Source organism: Cherax quadricarinatus, chromosome 41 (genome assembly GCF_038502225.1).
Source record: "Cherax quadricarinatus isolate ZL_2023a chromosome 41, ASM3850222v1, whole genome shotgun sequence".
In the NCBI taxonomy this organism is placed as follows: domain Eukaryota; kingdom Metazoa; phylum Arthropoda; class Malacostraca; order Decapoda; family Parastacidae; genus Cherax; species Cherax quadricarinatus.
Window position 1 is genome coordinate 11,188,416 of NC_091332.1, and position 24,374 is coordinate 11,212,789.

The following is a 24,374-nucleotide window of genomic DNA, read 5'->3' on the forward strand; positions in this document are numbered from 1 at the left end:
CATCTTCCACTTATACACTTTGATCATGTCTCCCCTCATTCTTCGTCTTACAAGTGAATCCCCTCATTCTTCGTCTTACAAGTGAATCCCCTCATTATTATTATTATTATAATCAAGGGGGAAGCGCTAAACCTGGAGGATTATACAGCGCCTGTGGGGGGGGATGTGGAAGGCATTCAGGCTTAATTCGGGGAACTGGAGCACAGATCCAATTCCCTAAATCAAGAGCCCCTCACCAACATCAAGGAACCTTCCTTGAGGGGTGTGAATCCCCTCAAGGAAGGTTCCTTGATGTTGGTGAGGGGCTCTTGATTTAGGGAATTAGATCTGTGCTCCAGTTCCCCGAATTAAGCCTGAATGCCTTCCACATCCCCCCCCAGGCGCTGTATAATCCTCCGGGTTTAGCGCTTCCCCCTTGATTATAATAATAATTACAAGTGAATGTAATTTAAGGGATTTCAATCTTTCTTCATATGGAAGATTTCAAATGCTCTGAATTAATTTTGTCATTCTCCGCTGAATATTTTCTAACGAATTTATATCCATTCAGACCAATGCCATTGAGTGTGAATTTAGTCTTGGGACAGTACTGGAAAATACTGTAACCGAGTTTACAGGTTCATTACCCTAAATGTCACTGTGTTGAGGGACCCAGTAAAAAGACTTGGTGCTTGCTTGGAATTTGACAACTATTGATGTATATGTACAGTGGTATGTGGAGTTATATTTCTGGATAACTTGTAACAGGATATGGAGTTAATGTAAAGCAGGGTATTATTATTATTATAATCAAAAAGAAGCGCTAAGCCACAAGGACTATACAGCGCTGCAGGGCAGGAAGGAAGCGAGGGCATCAGGTGGCAAAAGGGAGATGGATGAGCAACAGGTTACGGATAACAGCGGGGCAGTGGATGGTGAAAGGGTAAAGGGCAGCAAGAGACTGAACCAGAAAGGGCTGAGGGGAGTGCGAAAAGTATCATCAGAGTTTGTGGAGTAAATCAGTCGTTGTCAAGAAGTCAATGAGAGAGTCAGGATTAAAGGAGGGTCCATCAGCAAGAAGGGAAGGTAAAGAGAGAGTAGGAGAACGAAGACGACGTTGGAGGTAAATTCTGCGTGCTCGTTGATAGAGAGGGCAGTCTAACAGAATGTGGCTAATCGATACTGGAACTTGACACTGCTCACAGAGAGGAACAGGGTGCCTCTCCATGAGATACCCATGAGTAAGACGAGTGTGGCCAATGCGAAGGCGGGAGAGAGTGGTCTCCCAACCTCGGCACTGATGACAAGAAGACGGCCAGTAACCTATGCTCGGTTTAATAGAATGAAGTTTGTTACCGAGCAGAGTTGACCAACGTTGTTGCCAACGGGTGCGAAGGTGGGTAGCTATTGCAGCAAAATAGTCCAGAAATGGAACACCTCGATAGGAAATTGGTAGGTCATATACTGCTGACCGCGCAGCAGTGTCTGCCTGTTCATTGCCCTGTACGTCGACATGACCAGGGACCCAACAAAAAACAATATCTTTATGTTTGGTAGAGATACGGCGTAGCCAAAGTTGGATACGGAGAACTAGGGGATGAGATGTATCAAATTTTCGTATAGCCTGTAGAGCACTAAGGGAATCTGAGACTACTACAAATGATGACACAGGCATAGATGCGATACGAATAAGTGCTGCAAGAATGGCATACAGTTCAGCAGTAAAAATGCTAGCTGAAGATAGTAAATGCCCTCGTACGACGCTGTCCGGAAACACTGCTGCGAATCCGACGCCGTCTGAAGACTTAGAGCCATCTGTGTACACAGCGGTGGCATGAGAATGGGAGTGGAAGTGATCAAGAAAAAGAGAGCGGGAAGCCACCGTAGGCAGTTGAGCTTTCGAGCAAGGGAGTGAGAAAGAACAGACCCGAACAGCTGGAACTTCCCAGGGGGGTAGGGAAAAGTGAGATGCTACATGAACATATAAAGGTGGTAACTGAAGGGAAGACAAGAGTGAAAGTAGGCGAAGAGAAAAGGGACGGAGCAAACAGGGGCGGCGAACGAATAAAGAATGTCTACTAATATCGGTGACCATTCTATAAATGGAAGGATTGTGTAGATCGTGAGAGCGTACATAGTAACGAAGGCAATGGGCATCAAGGCGATCAGACAAGGATGGAACATTTGCTTCTGTATAGAGGCTCTCAACAGGGGAAGAGTGAAAAGCACCAAGGCACAAACGTAAGCCTTGGTGATGGATAGAGTTAAGGCTAGAGAGAGTAGCAGGAGAGGCCGCAGAATAAATCTGGTCACCATAATCGAGTTTCGATAAAACGAGGGCTGAATGTAGGCGAAGCAGAGTTCGACGATCAGCTCCCCAGGAAAGATGAGCAAGGGTTTTAAGAAGGTTTAGCCGGCTGTGACAAGTTGCCTTCAGAGAGGTAATGTGAGGTTTCCAGGTTAACCGACGGTCAAAGAGAAGGCCTAGAAACCTGAATATCACGTTCGGGGATACGGGAGCCATAGAGATACAAAGGATGATCGGAGATAACAGAGCGTCTAGTGAAAGTAATTTGGTGAGTTTTGGTACTTGAAAATTTAAACCCATGTGTGGTGGCCCAAGTGGAAACACGGTCGACCGCATGCTGGAGAGAAACTGCAATAAGGTGACAGTCAGCGCCTGCACAAGCAATAGCGAAGTCATCAACATAGAGTGATGACCAAATATTGGGTGGAAGAACAGAGGCCAAATCATTTATAGCAAGGAGAAAAAGTGTTGTGCTTAGAACACATCCCTGAGGGACACCTTCAGCTTGGACGAAGTCCGGGGAAAGAACATTATTGACTCGAACACGGAAATGTCTGTCAGTTAAAAAGTTCTTAAGGAAGGATGGTAGATTGCCTCGGAGGCCTAAGGAATGGGCCTGGGCCAAAATATTATACCTCCAAGTTGTGTCATATGCCTTCTCAAGGTCAAAAAATATGGCAATAACTGAGTGATTATTCGCAAAGGCATTACGAACATACGTATCCAAGCGTAGTAAGGGGTCTATGGTAGAACGACCCTTACGAAAGCCATATTGACTAGCGGAGAGACTGTTGTGAGTCTCTAAATACCACATTAAACGTCGATTTACGAGGCGTTCCATCACTTTGCAAACTGCACTTGTAAGAGCGATGGGGCGATAGTGGGAGGCATCATGTCCTGTAGTACCCGGTTTGCGGAAAGGGAGAACAATGGCAGATTTCCACAGCTGGGGAAGAACTCCTTGTGCCCAAATAAGATTGAAGAGGTGTAAGAGGACTACAAGGGCTGACCGATGTAAATGTTGTAACATACGAATATGAATGTCATCAGGCCCAGCTGCCGATGATCGGCAAGCTGAGAGCGTTGCCTCCAGTTCTTGAAGTGTAAAAGGCACATTATACTGTTCTTCTCCGAGAGAAGAAAAGTCCAAGGGTACTAACTCTCTGGCAGACTTTGAGGAAAGAAACGAGGGGCATAGATGGAGCCCTCGGGAAATACGGACCAGATGTGTGCCAAGTTCAATGGCAACGTCGAGAGGGTTTGCTATATCAACACCAGTGACCCGTAGAACAGGAGCCGGGTCAGGAGAGTATTTACCACTCAATTTCCTCACTTTTTTCCAGACTGCACTCATAGAAGAAGCAGAGGTGATGGTGGAAACATAGTCTCGCCAACAAGTGCGTTTAGCTTCACGGATGACACGGCGAGCGATCGCACGCTTCTGCTTAAAATCAACAAGTCTCTCAGCGGTTCTATTGTACCGGTACCTGCCCCATGCAGCACGTTTCAAACGTACTGCACGAGCACAAGCAGGAGACCACCAAGGCACGCACTTCTGAGAATGCCTGCCTGAGGTTTGGGGTATAGAACGAGAAGCTGCGGTATAAACTGATGTCGAGAAGATGTGTAGGAGCTCATCAATGGAGGATGAAGAAGGAACCTCACTAAAAGCAGTGAGGTGTGAGTAAAGATCCCAATTTGCCCGATCAAATTGCCAGCGAGGGCTACGGAAAGGTGGTGAATAGGAAGGAGAAGTAAGAATGATCGGAAAATGATCGCTGTCATGTAAGTCTGGTAGAACAGACCAGGTGAAGTCTAGTGCAGTGGAGGAAGAGCAGACTGATAGATCGATGCAAGAGAGAGTATGAGTACGAGGATCAAAATGGGTGGGAGTACCCGTATTTAAAACATGGAGGGGGTGAGAGGCAAGAAAAGCCTCCAACTGAATGCCACGTGAGTCACAATGAGACCCCCCCCAGAGGAAATGGTGGGCATTAAAATCACCAAGTAACAGAAGTGGTGGTGGTAAGGATGAAACAAGAAAGGCAAAGTCTGGGATAGAAAATGCTCGAGAAGGAGAGAGATATAAAGAACATATTGTAAACCACTTATTCAAGTGGATACGGGCTGCAGTGTAATGCAGCGAGGTATGGACAAATAGTTGACAGTACGGAATATCATTGCGTAGAAGAAGGGCACTTTCATTAAAGGTCCCATCTGAGAAAGGATCCGAAGAATACAATAAATTATAGCCTGAGATATGTTGGAAAACAGCCGAGTGTAATTTTGGTTCTTGTAAGCAAGCACCAACAGGGGAAAACCTGGAAAGCAACATCTGAAGCTCACCCCGATTACCCCTGAGGCCGCGGATATTCCACTGTAAATAGGCCATGATTGGCGATGAAGAAAATATCAGGAATCTGTAGGTAAAGGCACCTACGGACTAGAGGGGTTAGAAAAGTCAACGTGTGGTGGCATTGGAAGATGTTCAAGTAGCGAAGGAACGGAGCGTTGCGAAGAATGGGGTTGTGAAGATGGAGGAGAGGGAAGAGAAGGAACAGGAAGTGAATCAGTGTCCATTGAAGGTTTAGTCTCTGCAATATATTCTGAAATGGCTTCAAGTGTTTCTGAATTCAAAGATGTATGGGAAACCATATTGGAGATAGGAGGAGGAGGGTGAGTAAAGATTGGGACAGTAATGGACTGTACCAAAGTAGAGGGGGAGGGAAAAGTGTAAGGGACTGGAGATGAAGTGTGGGGGGGGGACAGAAGAGGTAGAAACCTGGGAGGTGACAGAAGAGGGAGAAACTTGGGAGGGGACGGGGGTGGAAGGCATAGTACGAGGAGGAGGGTGAATCTCCACACTTGTAATAGAGCCAGAGAGAGGGGAAGAACTAGGTACAGAGACTGGAAAGGTAACGTGTGGAGGTGGAAGAAGGGAAGGAAGGGGCAAAGAAGATTTGAGCAATGTGGATTTTTTGGACTTCTGAGTAGAGGGGCGATTGGTATTAGGTGTCGTACGAGGTCTTGTCGATACTGGGGCTTGTGAGGAAGGACGCGAAGATGTGAGAACAGACTGAGTTGTAGTCGGGACGTCAGAGCCAAGGACAGCAAAAGGATTAGATGCCGTAGTGGCTATGGGAGGGGTAACAACAGAGGAGGCTGCAGAAGATGGGACCCCAGAAGTGGGGGGACGTTTGGAAACACGAGAATAAGAAACACGGGGTAGTCTCCCTTGGAGGCGGAGATGAGTAACTGCCATAGCATAAGGGAGACCTTCTGCCTCTTTGAGGCAACGGATTTCACGTTCATTTAAGTAGACCTGGCAACGGCGGGAGTACGAAGAGTGAGCTTCATTACAATTAAGGCAAGATGGAGGTTGACTGCAAGATGTATTAGAATGGTCGTCGGCACCACAGACTGGGCATTCGGCCATAGATCTGCAATATTTCGCTGGGTGACCAAAACGCCAGCAATTTCTACATTGTTGCGGTGTAGGTATCACCTTTCGAACTTGTAACCGATGTCCCGCGACATATACAGAGGACGGGAGTTCTCGGCTGTCAAAAGTTAAACGAGCCACATTGCAAGGGTAACGTCTCCGCCCCCGGGCAGGAAGGACATAAGTGTCTACTTTGAGGATTGGGAGATCCTGGAGTTCCAGCTGTTCAAAAATGTCATTGCCACATGACTGGAAATTCTGTTGGACTATGGTATGGGGCAGAATGACAGTACCACTACAAGAATTGAGAGAAAGATGTTTTTCAATAGTGATAGGAGTAGTATCGATATTCGAAAGGAGAGAAAGATCATGAGCTTGGGTAGCATTCTGGACAGTGACGATGCGCGTACCGCTCTTGAGAGCGTGAAATGAAATATCTCTGCCAACATGACGCAGGAGCGCTTTGGCAATACTATGGTCAGAAAGGTAGGCAGAAGAAGAAGTTGGTCTTAAAGTAAAGAATTTAGTCCATTGTGTGGTCCGAAACTGAGCGTGGAGAGGGAGTGCTTGACGTGTCAGTCGTTTCCGAGTAGAATGGGAAGGTAACGACGGAGCATCATCAGGAGATTGACGTTGGCGTTTAGGAGTAGGACCGGAGTTGGTCCGGCAGGAAATGGGTGGGCGATTCGAAAATTGCCGTACCGTAGAGGGAGAAGCCGGAAGCATAGTCAAAGGAGAGCGGAGTTCAGACAAATCGAAGGAGTCAGTCGAAGCCCCGGTACCTGAAGCGGGTGAGGAAACAGCACCAGCAAGAGGTACAGGGGCATCAGGAGTGTCCGAAGAGTGGTCTAAACACAAGGCAGGGTCAGAATGGGGTGCGGTATCAAGAAGGGGCCCGGGGGTAGTGGTTTCATGGACTAGGGCTGCCATGGTTAGGTTACTCCTTTGCTTTTTGTTTTTAAGAAAAAAAAAGAAAGAAGAAAAGAAAATAAAAATAAAAAAAAGAATAAAAAAAGGGGGGAGCGGGGAGGAATAGTTCCCAGGAGGAATGAAAGGGCCGGAAATCCCCCTCCGCGCCCAAGAGGACTCGACACCGCTAGTAGCGCAGATGCAGCATGGAACCCGTGCCATACCCTACCCTTCATGCCAGTAAACCAGCAATCTGGGATAGCAACCTCACATCTGCCGAGCTACCTCGGTGGACAAAAGAGAGGGCGGCCGGATATCCGCCACAAAGCATACCTCCTTCAGCCACCACCCCCGGAATCCGAAAGGTGGCTTCCAGAGATACACCCGTCGCCCAAAAGACACCCAAAGCTACTCCGGGATACCGGAGAGGGATCGGGACATCCCTAGGCAATCCAGATTCCACGGCAAACTACGCCACCGCCAAGAAACCTCAACGGAATGGGATGGACCCCGGTGTCCTTTCCCCTACCTAGGAACTAGCGCGCCTGTGGGAGAAATCACGAAGGCTAAAAAGAGGAAGGGCAAAAGGGAGGGGTGAGGAGGAGGAGGAGGAATGGAAAAAGGGGAGGATGGGGAGGATGGGATAGGGGAGGGGAGAATGGGGGGTAATTAGGTTCGGTCTGAGGAAGAAGACCGACAGGGCTAATTCCTCAGACCAAGAGCCTCTTCACCACGCCAAGGAGCCCCCCTTGAAGAGGTAAAGCAGGGTAAATATTAATAATACAGTGGTCCCTCGATAATAGTCTGGCTCGATAGTCGTCCTTTTCGGAAATCGTCGCGTTATTTTAGTCCAAACACTGGCTCGCAAATGGTCGGTTGACTCGCTAATCGTCGTTCGTCCTGGACGCGTACTCATGGCTCTGAGCCACCTCGGCCTCCCTTCTCAGCCAGTGTGCCATTGTTTACCAGTGAGCGACGGTCCCCTCACGTGTTCATACAAAATATTTCATAATATTCCATTCATTTTAGTGCTTGCAAGTGCTAAATAAGCTACCATGGCTCCAAAGAAAGCTCCTAGTGTCAAGCCTTTTATAAAGGTGAGAAATATGATTGAATTTAAGAAAAACATCATTGAACAATATGAAAGTGGCATACATGTGGCCAAACTGGCCAGGATGTATAACAAGTCCCGTACAACCATATCTTCCATCGTGGCCAAGAAAAAGGAAATCAAGGAAGCTGTTGTTGCAAAGGGGTAAATATGCTGACAAAAGTGAGATCACCAGTACTCGAAGAGGTTGAGAAGTTATTATTGATGTGGATAAACGAGAAACAGTTAGCAGGAGATAGTCAGTGAAAAGGCTAGGCAGTTGCATGACGATCTGGTAAAGAAATTGCCTGCAACGAGTACTGATATTTGTGAATTTAAGGCCAGCAAAGGTTGAGAGATTTAAGAACCGTAGTGGCATACAGTGTGATAAGGCATGGTGAGGCTGCCAGTTCGGACAAAATTGCAGCTACAAAATTCATAAGTGAATTCAAGGAGTACATAGAGGCTAAAGGACTGAAACCTGAACAAGTGTTCAGTTGTGACGAAACAGGCCTCTTTTGGAAGAAAATGCCAAAGAGGACCTACATTACTCAGGAGGAAAAGGGACTGCCACGACACAAGCCTATGAAAGACAGGCTGACGCTTATGTTCTGTGCTAATGCTAGTGGGGATTTCAAAGTGAAGCCGTTACTAGTGTACCATTCTGAAAATCCCAGTGTGTTAAAAAAACAATGTTATGAAGAGTAAATTGTGTGTGTTTTGGAGATCTAATGATAAGGCATGGGTTACGAGGGAAATTTTTGTCAAGTGGTTCAATGAAGTGTTTGGCCCTAGTGTGAAGAATTTTATTATTATATTATTATATAGTGTGAAGAATTACCGCCTGGAAAAGAAATTGGATCTCAAGTGCCTCCTAGTAATGGACAATGCACCTGCTCATCCTCCAAACTTGGATGACCTAATTCTGCAGGAGTTTGGGTTCATCACAGTAAAGTTCTTGCCCCAAAATACCACTCCTCTCCTCCAGCCCATGGACCAGCAGGTCATTTCAAACTTTAAAAAAATCTACACGAAAGCAATGTTTCAAAGGGGCTTTAGTGTGACCTCAGACACTCGCTTGACCCTAAGAGAGTTTTGGAAAGAACACTTCAGTATCCTCCATTGCATAAGCCTTATAGGTAAGGCTTGGGAGGGAGTGACTACCAGGACTTTGAACTTTGCTTGGAGAAAATTGTGGCCAGATTGTATCCACAAGAGGGATTTTGAAGGGTTTGTGGCTGACCTTGATGAGCCTATGTCAGTTGTGAACTCTATTGTGGCATTGGGGAGTTCCATGGGGTTGGACGCAAGTTTGGAGGATGTGGAAGAGTTAGTGGAGGACCACAACGAAGAGCTAACCACTGAGGAGCTGCAAGAGCTTCAGCAGGAACAGCAACAGATCGCAGCTTAGAATCTTGCTGCAGAGGAGGAGGAGGAGGAGGAGAGAGGGAAGAAGGTGCCTTCTTCAGAAATTAAGGAGATTTTTGAAATGTGGGGTAGGATGGAAAGATTTATGGAGAAACATTACCCTGAGAAGGATGTTGCAAGCCATATCAGCAACTTGTACAGTGACAGTCTTGGCCCATTTTAGGGAAGTTTTAAAGAGACGCCAGAAACAGAGCTCTGGACACTTTTTTTGCGAGACAGGACTCCAGAGACTCTCAAGCTGGTCCTAGTGACATTAAGAAACAGAGAAGAGAATTAACCCCAGAAAAGGACTTGGTACCTAAGGTGTTGATGGAAGGGGATTTCCCTTCCAAACAGTAACTAATCCAATCTCTCTCCTCCTCCAGTCTTCCATACACTAAGAAGAATCACCAATAAAGGTAAGTGTTATGCTGTTAATGTTTCATTCATGTCCCATTGTATTGTTTATGTACTACATCTATATTTCATGTAAAAAAATTTTTTGTTTTAACACAAGGTATGATATAGCATGTAATGAAAATAGTTTGTTAGATTATGTATTGGTGGATAAAAGGTTGATGGGTAGGCTCCAAGATGTACACGTTTATAGAGGGGCAACTGATATATCGGATCGTTATTTAGTTGTAGCTACAGTTAGAGTAAGAGGTAGATGGGAAAAAGAGGAAAATGGCAACAACAAGCAAGAGGGAGGTGAAAGTGTATAAACTAAGGGAGGAGCAAGTTCGGGTGAGTTATAAGCAACTATTGGTAGAAAGGTGGACTGGTGCAAGTATGAGTAGTGGGGGGGTTGAAGAGGGTTGGAATAGTTTTAAAAATGCAGTATTAGAATGTGGGGCAGAAGTCTGTGATTATAGGAGGGTGGGTGCAGGAGGGAAGAGGAGTAACTGGTGGAATGATGAAGTAAAGGGTGTGATAAAAGAAAAAGTTAGCTTATGAGAGGTTTTTACAAAGCAGAAGTGTTATAAGAAGAGCAGAGTATATAGAGAGTAAAAGAAAGGTGAAGAGAGTGGTGAGAGAGTGCAAAAGGAGAGCAGATGATAGAGTGGGAGAGGCACTGTCAAGGAATTTTAATGAAAATAAGAAAAATTTTTCGAGTGAGTTAAACAAGTTAAGAAAGCCTAGAGAACGAATGGATTTGTCAGTTAAAAACAATAGGGGAGTTAGTAGATGGGGAGATGGAGGTTTTGGGTGGATGGCGAGAATATTGTGAGGAACTTTTAAATGTCGACGAAGAAAGGGAAGCGGTAATTTCATGCACTGGCCAGGGAGGTATACCATCTTTTAGGAGTAAAGAAGAACAGAATGTGAGTGTGGGGGAGGTGGGCGAGGCATTACGTAGAATGAAAGGGGGTAAAGCAGCTGGAACTGATGGGATCATGACAGAAATGTTAAAAGCAGGGGGGGATATAGTGTTGGAGTGGTTGGTATTTTTGTTTAATAAATGGATGAAAGAGGGGAAGGTACCTAGGGATTGGCAGAGAGCATGTATAGTCCCTTTATATAAAGGGAAGGAGGACAAAAGAGATCGTAAAAATTATAGAGGAATAAGTTTACTGAGTATACCAGGAAAAGTGTACGGTAGGGTTATAATTGCAAGAATTAGAGGCAAGACAGAATGTAGGATTGCGGAAGAGCAAGGAGGTTTCAGAGTGGGTAGGGGATGTGTAGATCAAGTGTTTACATTGAAGCATATATGTGAACAGTATTTAGATAAAGGTAGGGAAGTTTTTATTGCATTTATGGATTTAGAAAAGGCATATGATAGAGTGGATAGGGGAGCAATATGGCAGATGTTGCAAGTATATGGAATAGGTGGTAAGTTACTAAATGCTGTAAAGAGTTTTTATGAGGATAGTGAGGCTCAGGTTAGGGTGTGTAGAAGAGAGGGAGACTACTTCCCAGTAAAAGTAGGTCTTAGACAGGGATGTGTAATGTCACCATAGTTGTTTAATATATTTATAGATGGGGTTGTAAAAGAAGTAAATGCTAGGGTGTTCAGGAGAGGGGTGGAATTAAATTATGGGGAATTAAATACAAAATGGGAATTGACACAGTTGCTTTTTGCTGATGATACTGTGCTTATGGGAGATTCTAAAGAAAAATTGCAAAGGTTAGTGGATGAGTTTGGGAGTGTGTGTAAAGGTAGAAAGTTGAAAGTGAACATAGAATAGAGTAAGGTGATGAGGGTATCAAATGATTTAGACTAAGAAAAATTGGATATTAAATTGGGGAGAAGTATGGAAGAAATGAATGTTTTCAGATACTGTACTTGGGAGTTGACATGTCAGCGGATGGATTTATGAAGGATGAGGTTAATCGTAGAATTGATGAGGGAAAAAAGGCGAGTGGTGCGTCGAGGTATATGTCGAGACAAAAAACGTTATCTATGGAGGCAAAGAAGGGAATATATGAAAGTATAGTAGTACCAACACTCTTACATGGGTGTGAAGCTTGGGTTGTGAATGCAGCAGCGAGGAGGTGGTTGGAGGCAGTGGAGACGTCCTGTCTAAGGGCAGTGTGTGGTGTAAATATTATGCAGAAAATTCAGAGTGTGGAAATTAGGAGAAGGTGTGGAGTTAATAAAAGTATTAGCCAGAGGGCTGAAGAGGGGTTGTTGAGGTGGTTTGGTCATTTAGAGAGAATGGATCAAAGTAGAATGACATGGAGAGCGTATAAATCCGTAGGGAAAGGAAGGCGGGGTAGGGGTCGTCCTCGAAAAGGTTGGAAGGAAGGGGTAAGGGAGGTTTTGTGGGCGAGGGGCTTGGACTTCCAGCAGGCATGCATGAGCATGTTTGATAGGAGTGAATGGAGACGAATGGTATTTGGGACCTGACGATCTGTTGGAGTGTGAGCAGGGTAATATTTAGTGAAGGGATTCAGGGAAACCGGTTATTTTTGTATAGCCAGACTTGAGTCCTAGAAATGGTTAGTACAATGCCTGCACTCTAAAGGAGGGGTTCGGGATATTAGCAGTTTGGAGGGATATGTTGTGTATCTTTATACGTATATGCTTCTAAACTGTTGTGTTCTGAGCACCTCTGCAAAAACAGTCATTATGTGTGAGTGAGGTGAAAGTGTTGAATGATGATGAAAGTATTTTTTCTTTCTTTTTGGGGCACCCTGCCTCGGTGGGAGACTGCCGACTTTAAAAAAAAAAAAAAAAAAAAATTCTGGGTGTCAGGAACGGATTAATTGTATTTACATTATTTCTTATGGGGAAAATTGATTTGAAAATCGTCTATTTCGATAATCGTTGCACTTCCAGGAATGGATTAATGACGATAAACGAGGGACCACTGTATATGCTTCTAAACTGTTGTATCTGGGCTCCTCTGCAAAAACAGTGATTATGTATGAGGTGAAAGTGTTGAATGATGATGAAAGTTATATTTGGGGGGGGGGGGATTTTCTTTGATTTTGGGTCACCCTGCTCGGTGGTTGACGGCTAACTTGTTGGAAAAAAAAAAAATTAGGCACTAAATCTGAAAACGTCATGTTATACAGCGTCATATCGAGGGATGTTAAACAAGGCATCTGTAAGGTTAGAAGAGAATAAGGGGCAGGAGTGTGCAGAGGTAAGGGTTAGTGGGGATAGGGGAAAGCAGAAAAGGTAAATTAAAATAAAAATTGGTGCAATAAGCTTAGTTTCCATGGGAAAGCAGAGAAGAATCCTTCCTCTGTAAGTAATGTCTAAAGAGACTACTAAAATACCAGTATTGGGCAGCTTAAACTTGTTCTTTCATGGTCACTGTTCAAAATAAGTGAAAATTTATCATTTTAAAAATAATAATACGTATAATCAGTTTAGCATTAAACCCGAAGGGGTCATACAGCACCAAAGGACATAAGGGGTGAGAAGCAGGAATGTGCAAGGGTAGGAAAAATATATGTATTTGCATTAGGAGAGATGCTTTAACATCATCTATATAATGATATCTTCTACTGCTGCATCTCTTCTCTGGCTCTAGTATACAAGTCTTCATCCTTATGCTTATGTATTAGACTGAAAGAGCCTGCCATTCAGGGAAAACTAATTGCCAAAGAAAATATCCAGATGTTCCACATGTCTTATTCATCAACATTTTTTTCTAACATTCTCCCACAGAGGTAGGGCAACCTGAAAAAGAAGAAACACTTTCATTCATTCATCAGCTTGTCAGTATTATACACCTTTAATGTAATAACTAACTGGCTAGGTAAGAATCACAATAAGAGATTATGCATTAAAGAAAAAAGGATGTGTAGCATATATGAAGAGCAAACCATATGCACCTTACCCAAATAGATACCAGTTGAAGTATAGTGGAATAGACCAGAAATTTGGGAATGCAGGACATAATTGCATAAAAGTATTATTCACTTTCATTGCAGGATTAGTCAAGAAGGGGATTTAACCCTTTGAGGGTCGACAGGCCCTCTCCGAAACTCGTTCTCAGGGTCGGCCAAATTTCAAAAAAAAAAAAAAATTATTTTTTCTTATGAAAAAATAGTTTTTTTTTCCTAAACATTATAGGATAAACAAAAAAAATTTACCATCAATACTTACGGAGATATGGATGCATGAAGTTTGCAGAAAATGAGCTGCGTATGGCAACAGCGGCGACTGCCACTCACCCGGTAAACTTTAGTTTACTTGTATTTGAAGGTTTGTTGTTTTTTTCACTATTTTATTTTTTCACATAACTTATGTGGCCTATGAGACCAAAGTAAGGTGCAATGTACATATATACACTCGTTGTATACAACACAATAAGCACACAAACATAATTATCAATATATTGTTTACAAAACTTGTTTACAAAAACAAACAATACAAAACATCGTTTATTATTATTGTTCTATAATATATATACCAATATACAGTCACTGAACATATTCCTATTAGTTCTGCAGCTTGTGGAACTCTGAAACATGGTGTCATACACAATGGTGTTTTATCTTTCTCCCTCATTCTATCTCTTTCAATCTGTCTCTCTCTTTCTATTTGTCTGTCTACCTCTGTCTCACAGGTACACATAAATACAAGTATACATAGTATAAATTACCTAGGATAACCCAAGAAATCCAGACAAAGTGCTATACTCTGCTTGAAGATGTGAGTAAAAGTGATGACACAGTCTTGTGGCTCTCTGAGACAGAGAGCTAGACGGATAGACAGATAGACAGGGAGCTTGACAGACAAATAGACAGACAGAAATGTTAGTATACCAGCAAAAACAAAGGGAGGGAGAGGTTCATCTCATCTTTTGGCATCAGCTCTACCCTCATTTACCCTCATCAAACGTCAGCACTTATCAGATGTTATCTCCCCTTATCTTGTTACTGTCATGGGTGAACATTTATTATTACCTATTATTATTATGTATTATGTATTATTATTATTATGTATTATTGTTATCATTACGTATTCTTCTTCCTCCTCCTCCTCCTCTTCTTCCTCCTCCTCCTCCTCTTGCCTCCTCCTCCTCTTGCCTCCTCCTCCTCCTCTTGCCTCCTCCTCCTCCTCTTGCCTCCTCCTCCTCCTCTTGCCTCCTCCTCCTCCTCTTGCCTCCTCCTCCTCCTCTTGCCTCCTCCTCATCCTCCATTCTTGGAACAAGTTTGAAGAGCTTGTAGTTCATAATCACTATCACTATCATCACCAATGCTCACATCTGAGTCTGGGATTTTGGAAAATAGGAGTTTCCTCTTTGATTCTGGTACAACTGAACGTGAACAAGATGGCCCAGCACCAGAGGTGGAAGGCTGTGGGTTGTCTGGGTTTTCCTCACTATTACCCATATTATGGTCATTAGTTTCGGTCAAAACCTCACCAGAACCTTGAAACTCATCTTCACTGTCACTTCCATCTGTATTAGAACTGTCACTGGGGAACAAAAGTGTCCCAATTCGCCGAGGAGTGAGGAACTTCTTACCGCGAGGCACGGTGGAAATTGTGTACTATGATGGCATTCCCACAATGCACCACTGGGTGCCAGATTTTTTTCCTACTGCGCACACCCACCACACAGACCCATTCTCTCACATCTAGGCTTATCAGCCTTTTCCTGTGAGATTTGAGGCCGCTAGAATTTATGCATACTAGTACGACAAAAACCCCTACGCGTAAGACGTACTAGTACGACCAAAACCCTCAAAGGGTTAAAGAATGTAAATGAACATAATCAGGCATAGGAAATCCAACAATATTATGTACTTTAGTTTAAAACAAATGCATAAAGGGGAAGAACTAGGAAACCAACATTTGGAGCCATAGTTGATTTCCCTTCTATCCTTTTATTTAACATTACTCATTATTAACCCTTTCAGGGTCGACAGGCCCTCTCAGACTTGTTCTCAGGGTCGGCCAAATTTAAAAAAAAAAAAAAAATTTTTCTTATGAAAAGATAAGAGAATCTTTTCCCGATCATAATGACACCAAAAGTATGAAATTTGATGGAAAACTTACGGAATTAGGCTCTCGCAAAGTTAGTTGTCTCGATGATGTTTACGCATCGACGATTTTGCCCACTTTGAGCCCTGTTATCGGCCAATTCCAGTGTATTAGTCGACAAAAATCATAACTATTTCGCTAGAACTCCATTTTTTCTATCGAATGAGTACAAGAAACCACCCATTTACCAATTTCAACTATCCAATACAGTGATCAAAATTTAGCAATTTTGCCAATTTCACACAAATTTCAAAAGATGCCAATTTCCGAATAGGGTCCAGAATAAACAAGAAAGGCATTCCTGGCACTAAAATAACATTTCCTCTGTTCATTAGTCACGTCCCCATGCCCCTCTTACATTCTTTTGCTTTCCACTTTGAATTTTTATTCTCGCAAAAAAATAGAAGATTTACTGTTACGCAGACTACTGCATTAGTGTAGAAATGGTATAAATAATATCAGTGCACTTGTGAAAGAATATTAGACTCACCAGTTGATGTGTATTGGACGCTTGACATGATTTGCTTACTTTTGAACTTTGGTAAAAATCGAACATTTCTGCTACTTTGAGCTCAATTTCAAGGTACTTTTCATTGTAAAACCAGTCAAAATCATCTCAATTTCTGTAATATGTCTTCCATTCTATAAAATGAGACCAGGAAAACTAGAATACAACAATAAATACAATAGGAAAATACAGTGCAAAGTTGCAGTTTTAATCCAAAAACACGGTCAAAGTTTTTTTTTTTCTCATTACGCACTGTGTGCTGCAGGATTTTTTTTTATACTGCGCACACTGACCACATAGACCCATTCTTTCATATGTAGGCCTACCAGCTTTCTCTCATTAGATTTGAGGGCACCAGAATTTAGGTGTACTAGTACGTCAAAAACCCTGGGTTGCAAGCCGTACTAGCACGTCCAAAACCCCCAAAGGGTTAAATATGGTAATTGTGACTAGTAATCTGTGAACATTAGTACTCTAATAGACAATGCATGTATAGTATTTTTGGAGAAAAAATTCCTTAATAAACCACTTTGCTTTATCACATCAACCACTCATTTTTAACCCTTTCAGGGTCCAAGGCCCAAATCTGGAGTCACGCACCAGTGTCCAAGAATTTTCAAAAAAAAAAATGTTATTTTTTCTTATGAAATCGTAGAGAATCTTTTTGTGAAGGTAATAAAACAAAAAGTACGAAATTTGGTGGAAAATTGACGAAATTATGCTCTCGCGAATTTTGATGTGTCAGCGATATTTACGAATCGGCGATTTTGCCGACTTTGACTCCCATTTTAGGCCAATTACATTATTCCAATCAACCAAATTCTTAGGTATTTCACTAGTATTACTTCTATTCTATCAATTGAGCACAAGAAATCGCCAAGTCAACTGTTTCAACTACAAAATAAAGTGATCGGAAATTGTTAATTTGGCCAATTTAACACAAAATTCAAAATATTCCAATTTCAAAATAGGGTCCAGAATGAACAATGTAGGCATTCCTGGCACTAAACTAACATTTCCTCTGTTCATTAGTTATGTTTTGAGGCTTTACAAATAAATTCCATTTTGATTTTTTATTCACATAATGAATTTTTATTCATACCAAAAAATAGAAGATTTACTGTTATGCAATACTGTAATAATTGTATAAATATCATCACCATATTTGTGAATGTATATTAGACCCACCAGCTGACGTGTATTAGACGTGTGAGGTCGTTTGTTTACTCTTGAATATCGGCAAAAATTTAACATTTCTGCTACTTTGAGCTCAGTTTCAAGCCATTTCCAGTGCTAAAACCAATCAAAATCATGTCTATTTCTGTAATATGTCTTCCATTCTATCAAATGAGACCAAGAAATCGCAAATACAACTATAAAAAACATAGGAAAAAACACTGCAAAGTTGCTGTTTTAATCGAAAAATCATGATTTCATTTTTTTTCTCTCATTATACACAGTGTGCTGCAGGATCTGTTTTATGTGGTGCACACATACCACATAGATGTATTCTCTCATATCTAGGCCCAAATGTACCACTCTCAGTTTATCAGAGTGAGCTGAGCTCATGGCGTAGATCTACGGTTTGGACCCTGAACGTAAAGCCGTAGATCTACGGGACGGACCCTGAAAGGGTTAATAACATGCTACAATAATAACCAACATGATTACTCTGTAAATAAATTATCAAAAAAATTTATCTAAATAACTTATGATGACAATCACAAGCCCAAAAATTGGTGATAAAAACTTAATGAATTAGCTTTCTGTCCTAGACCATTATTTATTCCATGACATCATAATGACAAGAACAAAAAGTTAATTTCCATTAAAAAAATTGTGCAGATGATGTAACTAAGTACACTAGTTATACAACACAATATGCACAACAAAATACAGCAGCCACCCTAATTAAAAGTTGTATACAACCAAAAGGAATAAAAGTTTTCCACTTCATTGCAGGAGTATATGAATGCCCAAGTAAGCAATCACAAACATCTGAACAAATGCACAGTATGAGATGAAAGGATATGTTTTTATACAAGTGTTGAACACCTGTATGGGAGTATACTTTTACAATTGTGCACGATAAATATTTGAAGAAATAAGGATTATGGTTAGGGGTTCATTTTATATTGTTAGTTTGTTCAAATGTATTTGATAACTGTACAGAGTTTCATTATTAACTTAATTCTATCAAAACTAATCCACAAATTAGTAATAGATCTTCATACAATATTCAGGTTGTCCTGAACAAATCATCAAGTCATGATTTGGTTTTTGACGAACTGAAATGTCAACTAGTTAAAGATTATCTCAAATATGAGTTAGTTGTGATTTTTTTTTTTTTTACAGCAGACACTTTTGTTCATCTTAGGTAGTAGATTGACAAACAGCAACTGCCCAGGGAGGTACTACCGTCCTGCCAAGCGAGTGTAAAACGGAAGCTTGTAACTATTTTACATGATGGTAGGATTACTGGTTTTTTTTTCTCTCTCATAAACATGCAAGGTTTCAGGTATGTCTTGCTACTTCTACTTATACTTAGGTCCCACTACACATGCATGTACAAGCATATACATGTATATATACACCCCCCCCCTGAGTTTTCTTCTATTTTTCTTACTATTTTTTTTATTTATTTTTATTAACACTGGCTGTTGCCCACCAAGGCAGGGTGGCCCAAAAAAGAAAAACTTTAATCATCATTCACTCCATCACTGTCTTGCCAGAGGCATGCTTACGCTAGCCATAAAACTGCAACATTAACACCCCTCCTTCAGAGTGCAGGCACTGTACTTCCCATCTCCAGGAATCAAGTCTGGCCTGCTGGTTTCCCTGAATCCCTTCATAAATGTTACCTTGCTTACACTCCAACAGCACGTCAAGTCCTAAAAACCATTCGTCTCCATTTGCTCCTATCTAACACACTCATGCACGCTTGCTGGAAGTCCAAGCCCCTCACACACAAAACCTCCTTTACCTCCTCCCTCCAACTTTTCCTAGGCCGACCCCTACCCTGCCTTCCCTCCACTACAGATTTATACTCTCGAAGTCATTCTATTTCATTTCACCTCTCTATATGTCCAAACCATTTCAATAACCCCTCCTCAGCCCTCTGAATAATAGTTTTGGTAATCCCGCAACTCCTCCTAATCTCCAAACTACGGATTCTCTGCATTATATTCACACCACACATTTCCCTCAGACATGACATCTCCACTGCCTCCTTGTTCATTTCCTTTTATCTCCATGGGAAAGTGGAACAAAATTCTTCCTCCGTAAGCTTGTCGTAAGAGGAGACTAAAATGCCAGGAGCAAGAGGCTAGCAACCCCTTCTCCTGTATATATTACTAAAGTTAAAAAGAGAAACTTTCGTTTGTCTTTTTGGGCCACCCTGCTTCGGTGGTATTCAGCTGGTTTGTTTGAAGAAGAGCGAAGAAGACATGTTTATGTTTTATTGTCATTTTTTTTTTAACTATATTGGCCATCTACTACCATGATATAATTAAAAAAAAAAAATAGAAAATAAAGGAAAAATTCATCCTCATTCATTCAACCACTGTCTTGCCAGAAAAGCAGACCTAACAATTCATATGAACTAAACTAACATCTTCACTCCTCCTTCAGAGTACTGAACTTGTAATCAGTCTTGGATTATAAACTGGTCACTACAGTATTATCTCTTAGTTAAAATTAACATACAGTCAAACCTCGGTTGTCAATTGCATTACTTGTCGAATAAATTGGTTTTCAAACGAGGTGTTCGAGAAAAAATGTCCTGGTTTTCGTATGTTCTCTTGGTTGTCAGCAGACAAATTTTCGCATGTACAGAATGAGACAAAATGGCTCAGGTCTCATTCTCACGGAATGCGCACTGGACACTGGGTCGAGGGGGGTGTACAAGTCAGCATAGCCACTAACTTGCGTGCTGTAAACATCTGAGTTTTTGTTACATACCTTGCAAACTTTTTTTTATTATTTTGCAGTTTTAGTTCAGTTTTTTTATTTTGAGATGAGCCATCATGATTTAGATAAACGAAAAGCAGTTACAGGGGAATAATGTTTCCGAGGCCATTATTTGTGAAAAAGTGAAGAAGCTGCACAAGGACCTCTCTTGAAAAAAGAAACCAAAACAAGTTCTGAAACTCAATCTTTCAAGGCTAGTAAGGGTTGGTTTGATAATTTTAAGAAAAGAAGTGGAAGTCATAGTGTAGCTAGGCTCTCTTCTGACAGGTAAGGGGCAGTTAAATTTTTATTTACTGTACAGTATTTCAGTTAAATTTTCATTTTTAGTTTCCCTGTGCGTATAATTTTATACATTGTTTTATGTATAGTTAGAACATTATTAATATATTATTACACCGTCATTTGGGGTCTAGAACGGATTAATTCTATTTACATTATTCTTTATGGGAAAAACTGCTTTGGTTGTTGTTGATTTTAGTTGTTGATTCAACATCTGGAACTAATTAAATTTGAAAACCGAGGTTCCACTGTACAGTGGACCCCCGCATAACGATTACCTCCGAATGTGACCAATTATGTAAGTGTATTTATGTAAGTGCATTTGTACGTGTATATTTTGGGGTCTGAAATGGACTAATCTACTTCACAACATTTCTTATGGGAACAAATTCGGTCAGTACTGGCACCTGAACATACTTCTGGAGTGAAAAAATATCGTTAACCGGGGGTCCACTGTATTAGATTTTAGATTAAAAAAAACATTTTTTTGTGAATATGGGAACATGTTTGTATTCCTACATTTATACTGATATAGATATATAACCAAAAGCTATGAAAACATTTCCTGCTATAGTGGATTCTGCTCTCATTAACTTTACTTGTGTAGCCATATACAGTAGTAGTTATGGGATGGTACCAAAATTAGCCAATACCCACTGACGCTCACTTAGGCCGATACTGATAGTTTGGCACACCCCTATACAGTAGCACTATAAATCTACCTAGAGAATTAAAAGTATGGAAACAAAAAAAAAGTATTCCATGCATCTTAACAATGATTACTTTATATTGTGTACAAAATATAGTAAAATACTTTATACAATATGTATTTACAGTACTAGTATAGTGAATAAGTGGTTAAATTGCATACACTAGTAAATGCATATTAAATGCAAAAACTGTATTTGTAAATGTTCAAATCCTTTCATTTACCATTTGATTTACTTAATGTTTAATTCACTGAAACCTTAAAAAAAAAAAAAAATATATACATATATAAGCAAAAACAAATAATATACAATTTCAAAAACAAACTAGCAGTACTTTCTCAGTACTGTCTGCTTATATGCATCTAATGTATGCTCAAAATATACATGTAATATATTCACTTGACAATATTAAATAAATGAATACAAATTCTTACATTCAACTATAAAATAGATGACATTTGTTAAAAAAAAATAAACATTATAGATTTCTAAAACAATTTTTTTTATAGCCTAGGTAGTTACAATCAGCATCCATAAAAAAATAAATTATTTATTCTTTTTGCTTTTACTTTTCTTTTTACCATGTTTCTCAAAGTTTTTAGCACTGGATCTGCTAGCTGCTGAGCTGTGCAACTGCTCTGCAGAGACAGGGTCTTGTGTTACCTTGGTAGTACTAACTGCACTGCTTTCTGGCCCTTTTCCTTCTGTTATGGAATAGTCTTTCGCAGGAATATCAGTAAATTTTTTTTCCTCAAGCAATTTTTCTCCATTACATCTTATAGCCATCTGCTGATTATTGCTCTGATTCTGCAGAGGTTCTTTCAGTTCCTTTTCATCCTGTTGGTGAGGAATTTTTTTTACAATTTAATCTAAGCTCAATTTATCCAAAACCTAGTCATGGAATGAATCAATAATAAAGAGTTTTAATACAACCTCTCCTTACTTAACGATGTACTCGTTTACCGACCACTGGGACCAGCTCTCCAACTAGTATGCAAACCTAAATGATGTATATTAGAGCTGATTTCCTTTTTTCTGTTTATTAAAATACACAGTACACTACTGTATAAACATTTAAAAATATACTAAAGATGTTATAAATGGTGCAGAGGTGACATTAAAACAAACCTAATATCATTATAGTATGCCCCTCGCTTAGCAAAGAATTTGTTTACCAACATGGTCTTAGGAACGGAACTCCGTCGTTAAGTGGGGAGAGCTGTATGCAGTAAATACACTACTGTATAAACATTTAAAAGTATACCAGAAATGTCACAGATGGTGCAAAGGTGACATTAAAAAAATATCTAAAGATGGTTTCACACAAACCCACTACAAGTATAGTATGCTCCTCGCTTAACGACCAATTCAGTTACTGACCTGTTCTTAGGAACGGAACCCCATCATTAAGTGAGGAGAGGCTGTATGTGTGTGTCCAAAACTGTTAGGCATGAGATACTTTTATAAATTTTAAATTTTCAGAGTAGTAAAATTGAAAGCAAATAGTCACCCAAGATCAATAAACACTAAAATAAAGAATTTGAAATGCAGTTATAACTCTTACTGATGCCTGGTACCTCGTGTGTGACCAACTCTCACAATTTAATGATGTGTGACATGTCTTTCTCCAAGCCTGATCTCATGGTGAGGTTCGTTTGCCTTATTAGGCGGTGTTTTTGCTCATTCCTGTGTACATGATAATGGCAATACCTATGAGACACTGAGAGGTCTTCATTATTATTATTATAATCAAGGGGGAAGCGCTAAACCCAGAGGATTATACAGCTGAGAGGTCTTCAACTCCATTATGACCAAAAAACAAACCAAGTAGTGCTATAATATAATTTAAAAAATTCAACTAGATTCAAGACAGTACACACTAATGTTTTGGGATGAATAATAAGCAAATCAGTCTTTGATCAAATACAAACAGACTACATAATTTAAACATAAATAGAAGGAAATGGCAAAGCTGATAAGCTTGACAAATGATGATTACTAGTAAATGCACAATTGTAAACATCTGCATAGACTACACTGGTATGGGACATAAAAAGTTATCAAATACACGTATTTCAACTTGCTCTTATATTTAATGAACAGGCCTTTTAATTTTCATTATTTTCTTCCATCTCTCTTTAAAAACACTGACTATTTAGTGCACACACATTCTCATTACGTTAGAGGCAAGGGAAAAGTGTTACAAAAAAAAAAAAAAAAAAAAAAGAAATGCAGATAGCAAATATACTCTACCTTTGATATTTTATCAGGCAGCTCTTTTTCCTCCTGTTCATCCTCCTCCTCTTCCTCTTCATCATCTTCCTCCTTATTTAATCTCTTGCGCCAATTTTCTTCTGCTTGTATATCTTTCCAAAGGAACTCGAACTGATCATTAACACCGCTCATACCCTCACGCCATAGCTCCTGGTGGGTCTCATATTCTTCAATCTGTATCACAATATGAAACATTTTAACCATTTAACCCATGATTCATTTATATAATCATTCGTTACAACTTATCTTGAGTTTATTTAAGCTCTTTATCATTGCCCAAGGGAAAGCTCCTTTTCTTTAATAGTCCTTCTGCAAATAGTGCAACTGCATAGCTCACCTTTTTTTCTTTTCTATAAAAATGATCTTAACCTGTATTCAAAAAAAATGTACACAATATAAGTGGTTAAATGGCAATACTGTAAATTTATTTTGAACTAATTGTCGGATATAATTATCATTCTCACATAATGCAGACACCAAAATTAGCTCTTGCTCAGAAGGCAACAAGAAGCATGGCCTTATTGATTACCTGGTTAACAAGGATGTTGCTACTAGTGTCTTACTGACTAACAGCTATCACAGCCTGGCTGATCAGTTTTTATACCTTCTTAGTATTACACATTTCACTAAAAGGTTGGTAATGAATTATTCGCAACCATTTACCCACCATTCTCGAAGCAGACTCATCAGTCCCAGGCAGTGATATGTTGCTGACTTTCTCAAACAGCTGAAGAGGTGATGGCAGGTCTGGAAGGCCTTTAGAATGGAAGAACCTGAAAATGTTTTTATTAAATCTGGCCTAAAATTGAGCTTTGTGGATAGAAAAACACACCTAACCAGTCACAGGTATGTTGCAGCTGCTTAAGTTTATAGAAAAAGCCAGATAAAATACAGCAAAATAGTGGCTGAATAAAAATGAAAACAGTTGCTCCTCTTTGCATGAAGCAAATTCTCTTATTTGCTGCCAATATAAGCAGGTTTAGGAACATCTGTTTCAGTAAATGAAAGCAACAGACACAGTATACTGAATACAGAGCATATCAAGAAA

At 40.5% G+C, this 24,374-nt stretch overlaps 2 protein-coding genes across 8 annotated transcripts in view; one reads left to right on the forward strand and one right to left on the reverse strand.

Annotated features, from left to right (window-relative positions):
• The window catches only part of IFT46 (intraflagellar transport 46), a 290,653-nt gene that overhangs the window by 185,670 nt on the left and 80,609 nt on the right, over positions 1 to 24,374 (forward strand). The window lies entirely within an intron of this gene.
• LOC128695820 (serine/threonine-protein kinase RIO3) overlaps positions 13,026 to 24,374 on the reverse strand; it is a 40,137-nt gene continuing 28,788 nt past the window's right edge. For 5 of the 7 annotated variants that reach the window (XM_053786692.2, XM_053786690.2, XM_053786689.2 and 2 more), the window contains exons 11-13: positions 23,994 to 24,099; positions 23,306 to 23,500; positions 17,852 to 21,889 (exon numbers count right to left, since the gene is read on the reverse strand). In XM_053786692.2, coding sequence (XP_053642667.1) covers positions 21,599 to 21,889; positions 23,306 to 23,500; positions 23,994 to 24,099 — 592 coding nt within the window. In that variant the 3' untranslated portion in view covers positions 17,852 to 21,598. Of the gene's footprint in view, positions 13,274 to 17,212; positions 17,721 to 17,851; positions 21,890 to 23,305; positions 23,501 to 23,993; positions 24,100 to 24,374 lie in introns of those variants that run through there. The other 2 variants (XM_070092999.1, XM_070092998.1) reach the window with 2 other exon arrangements.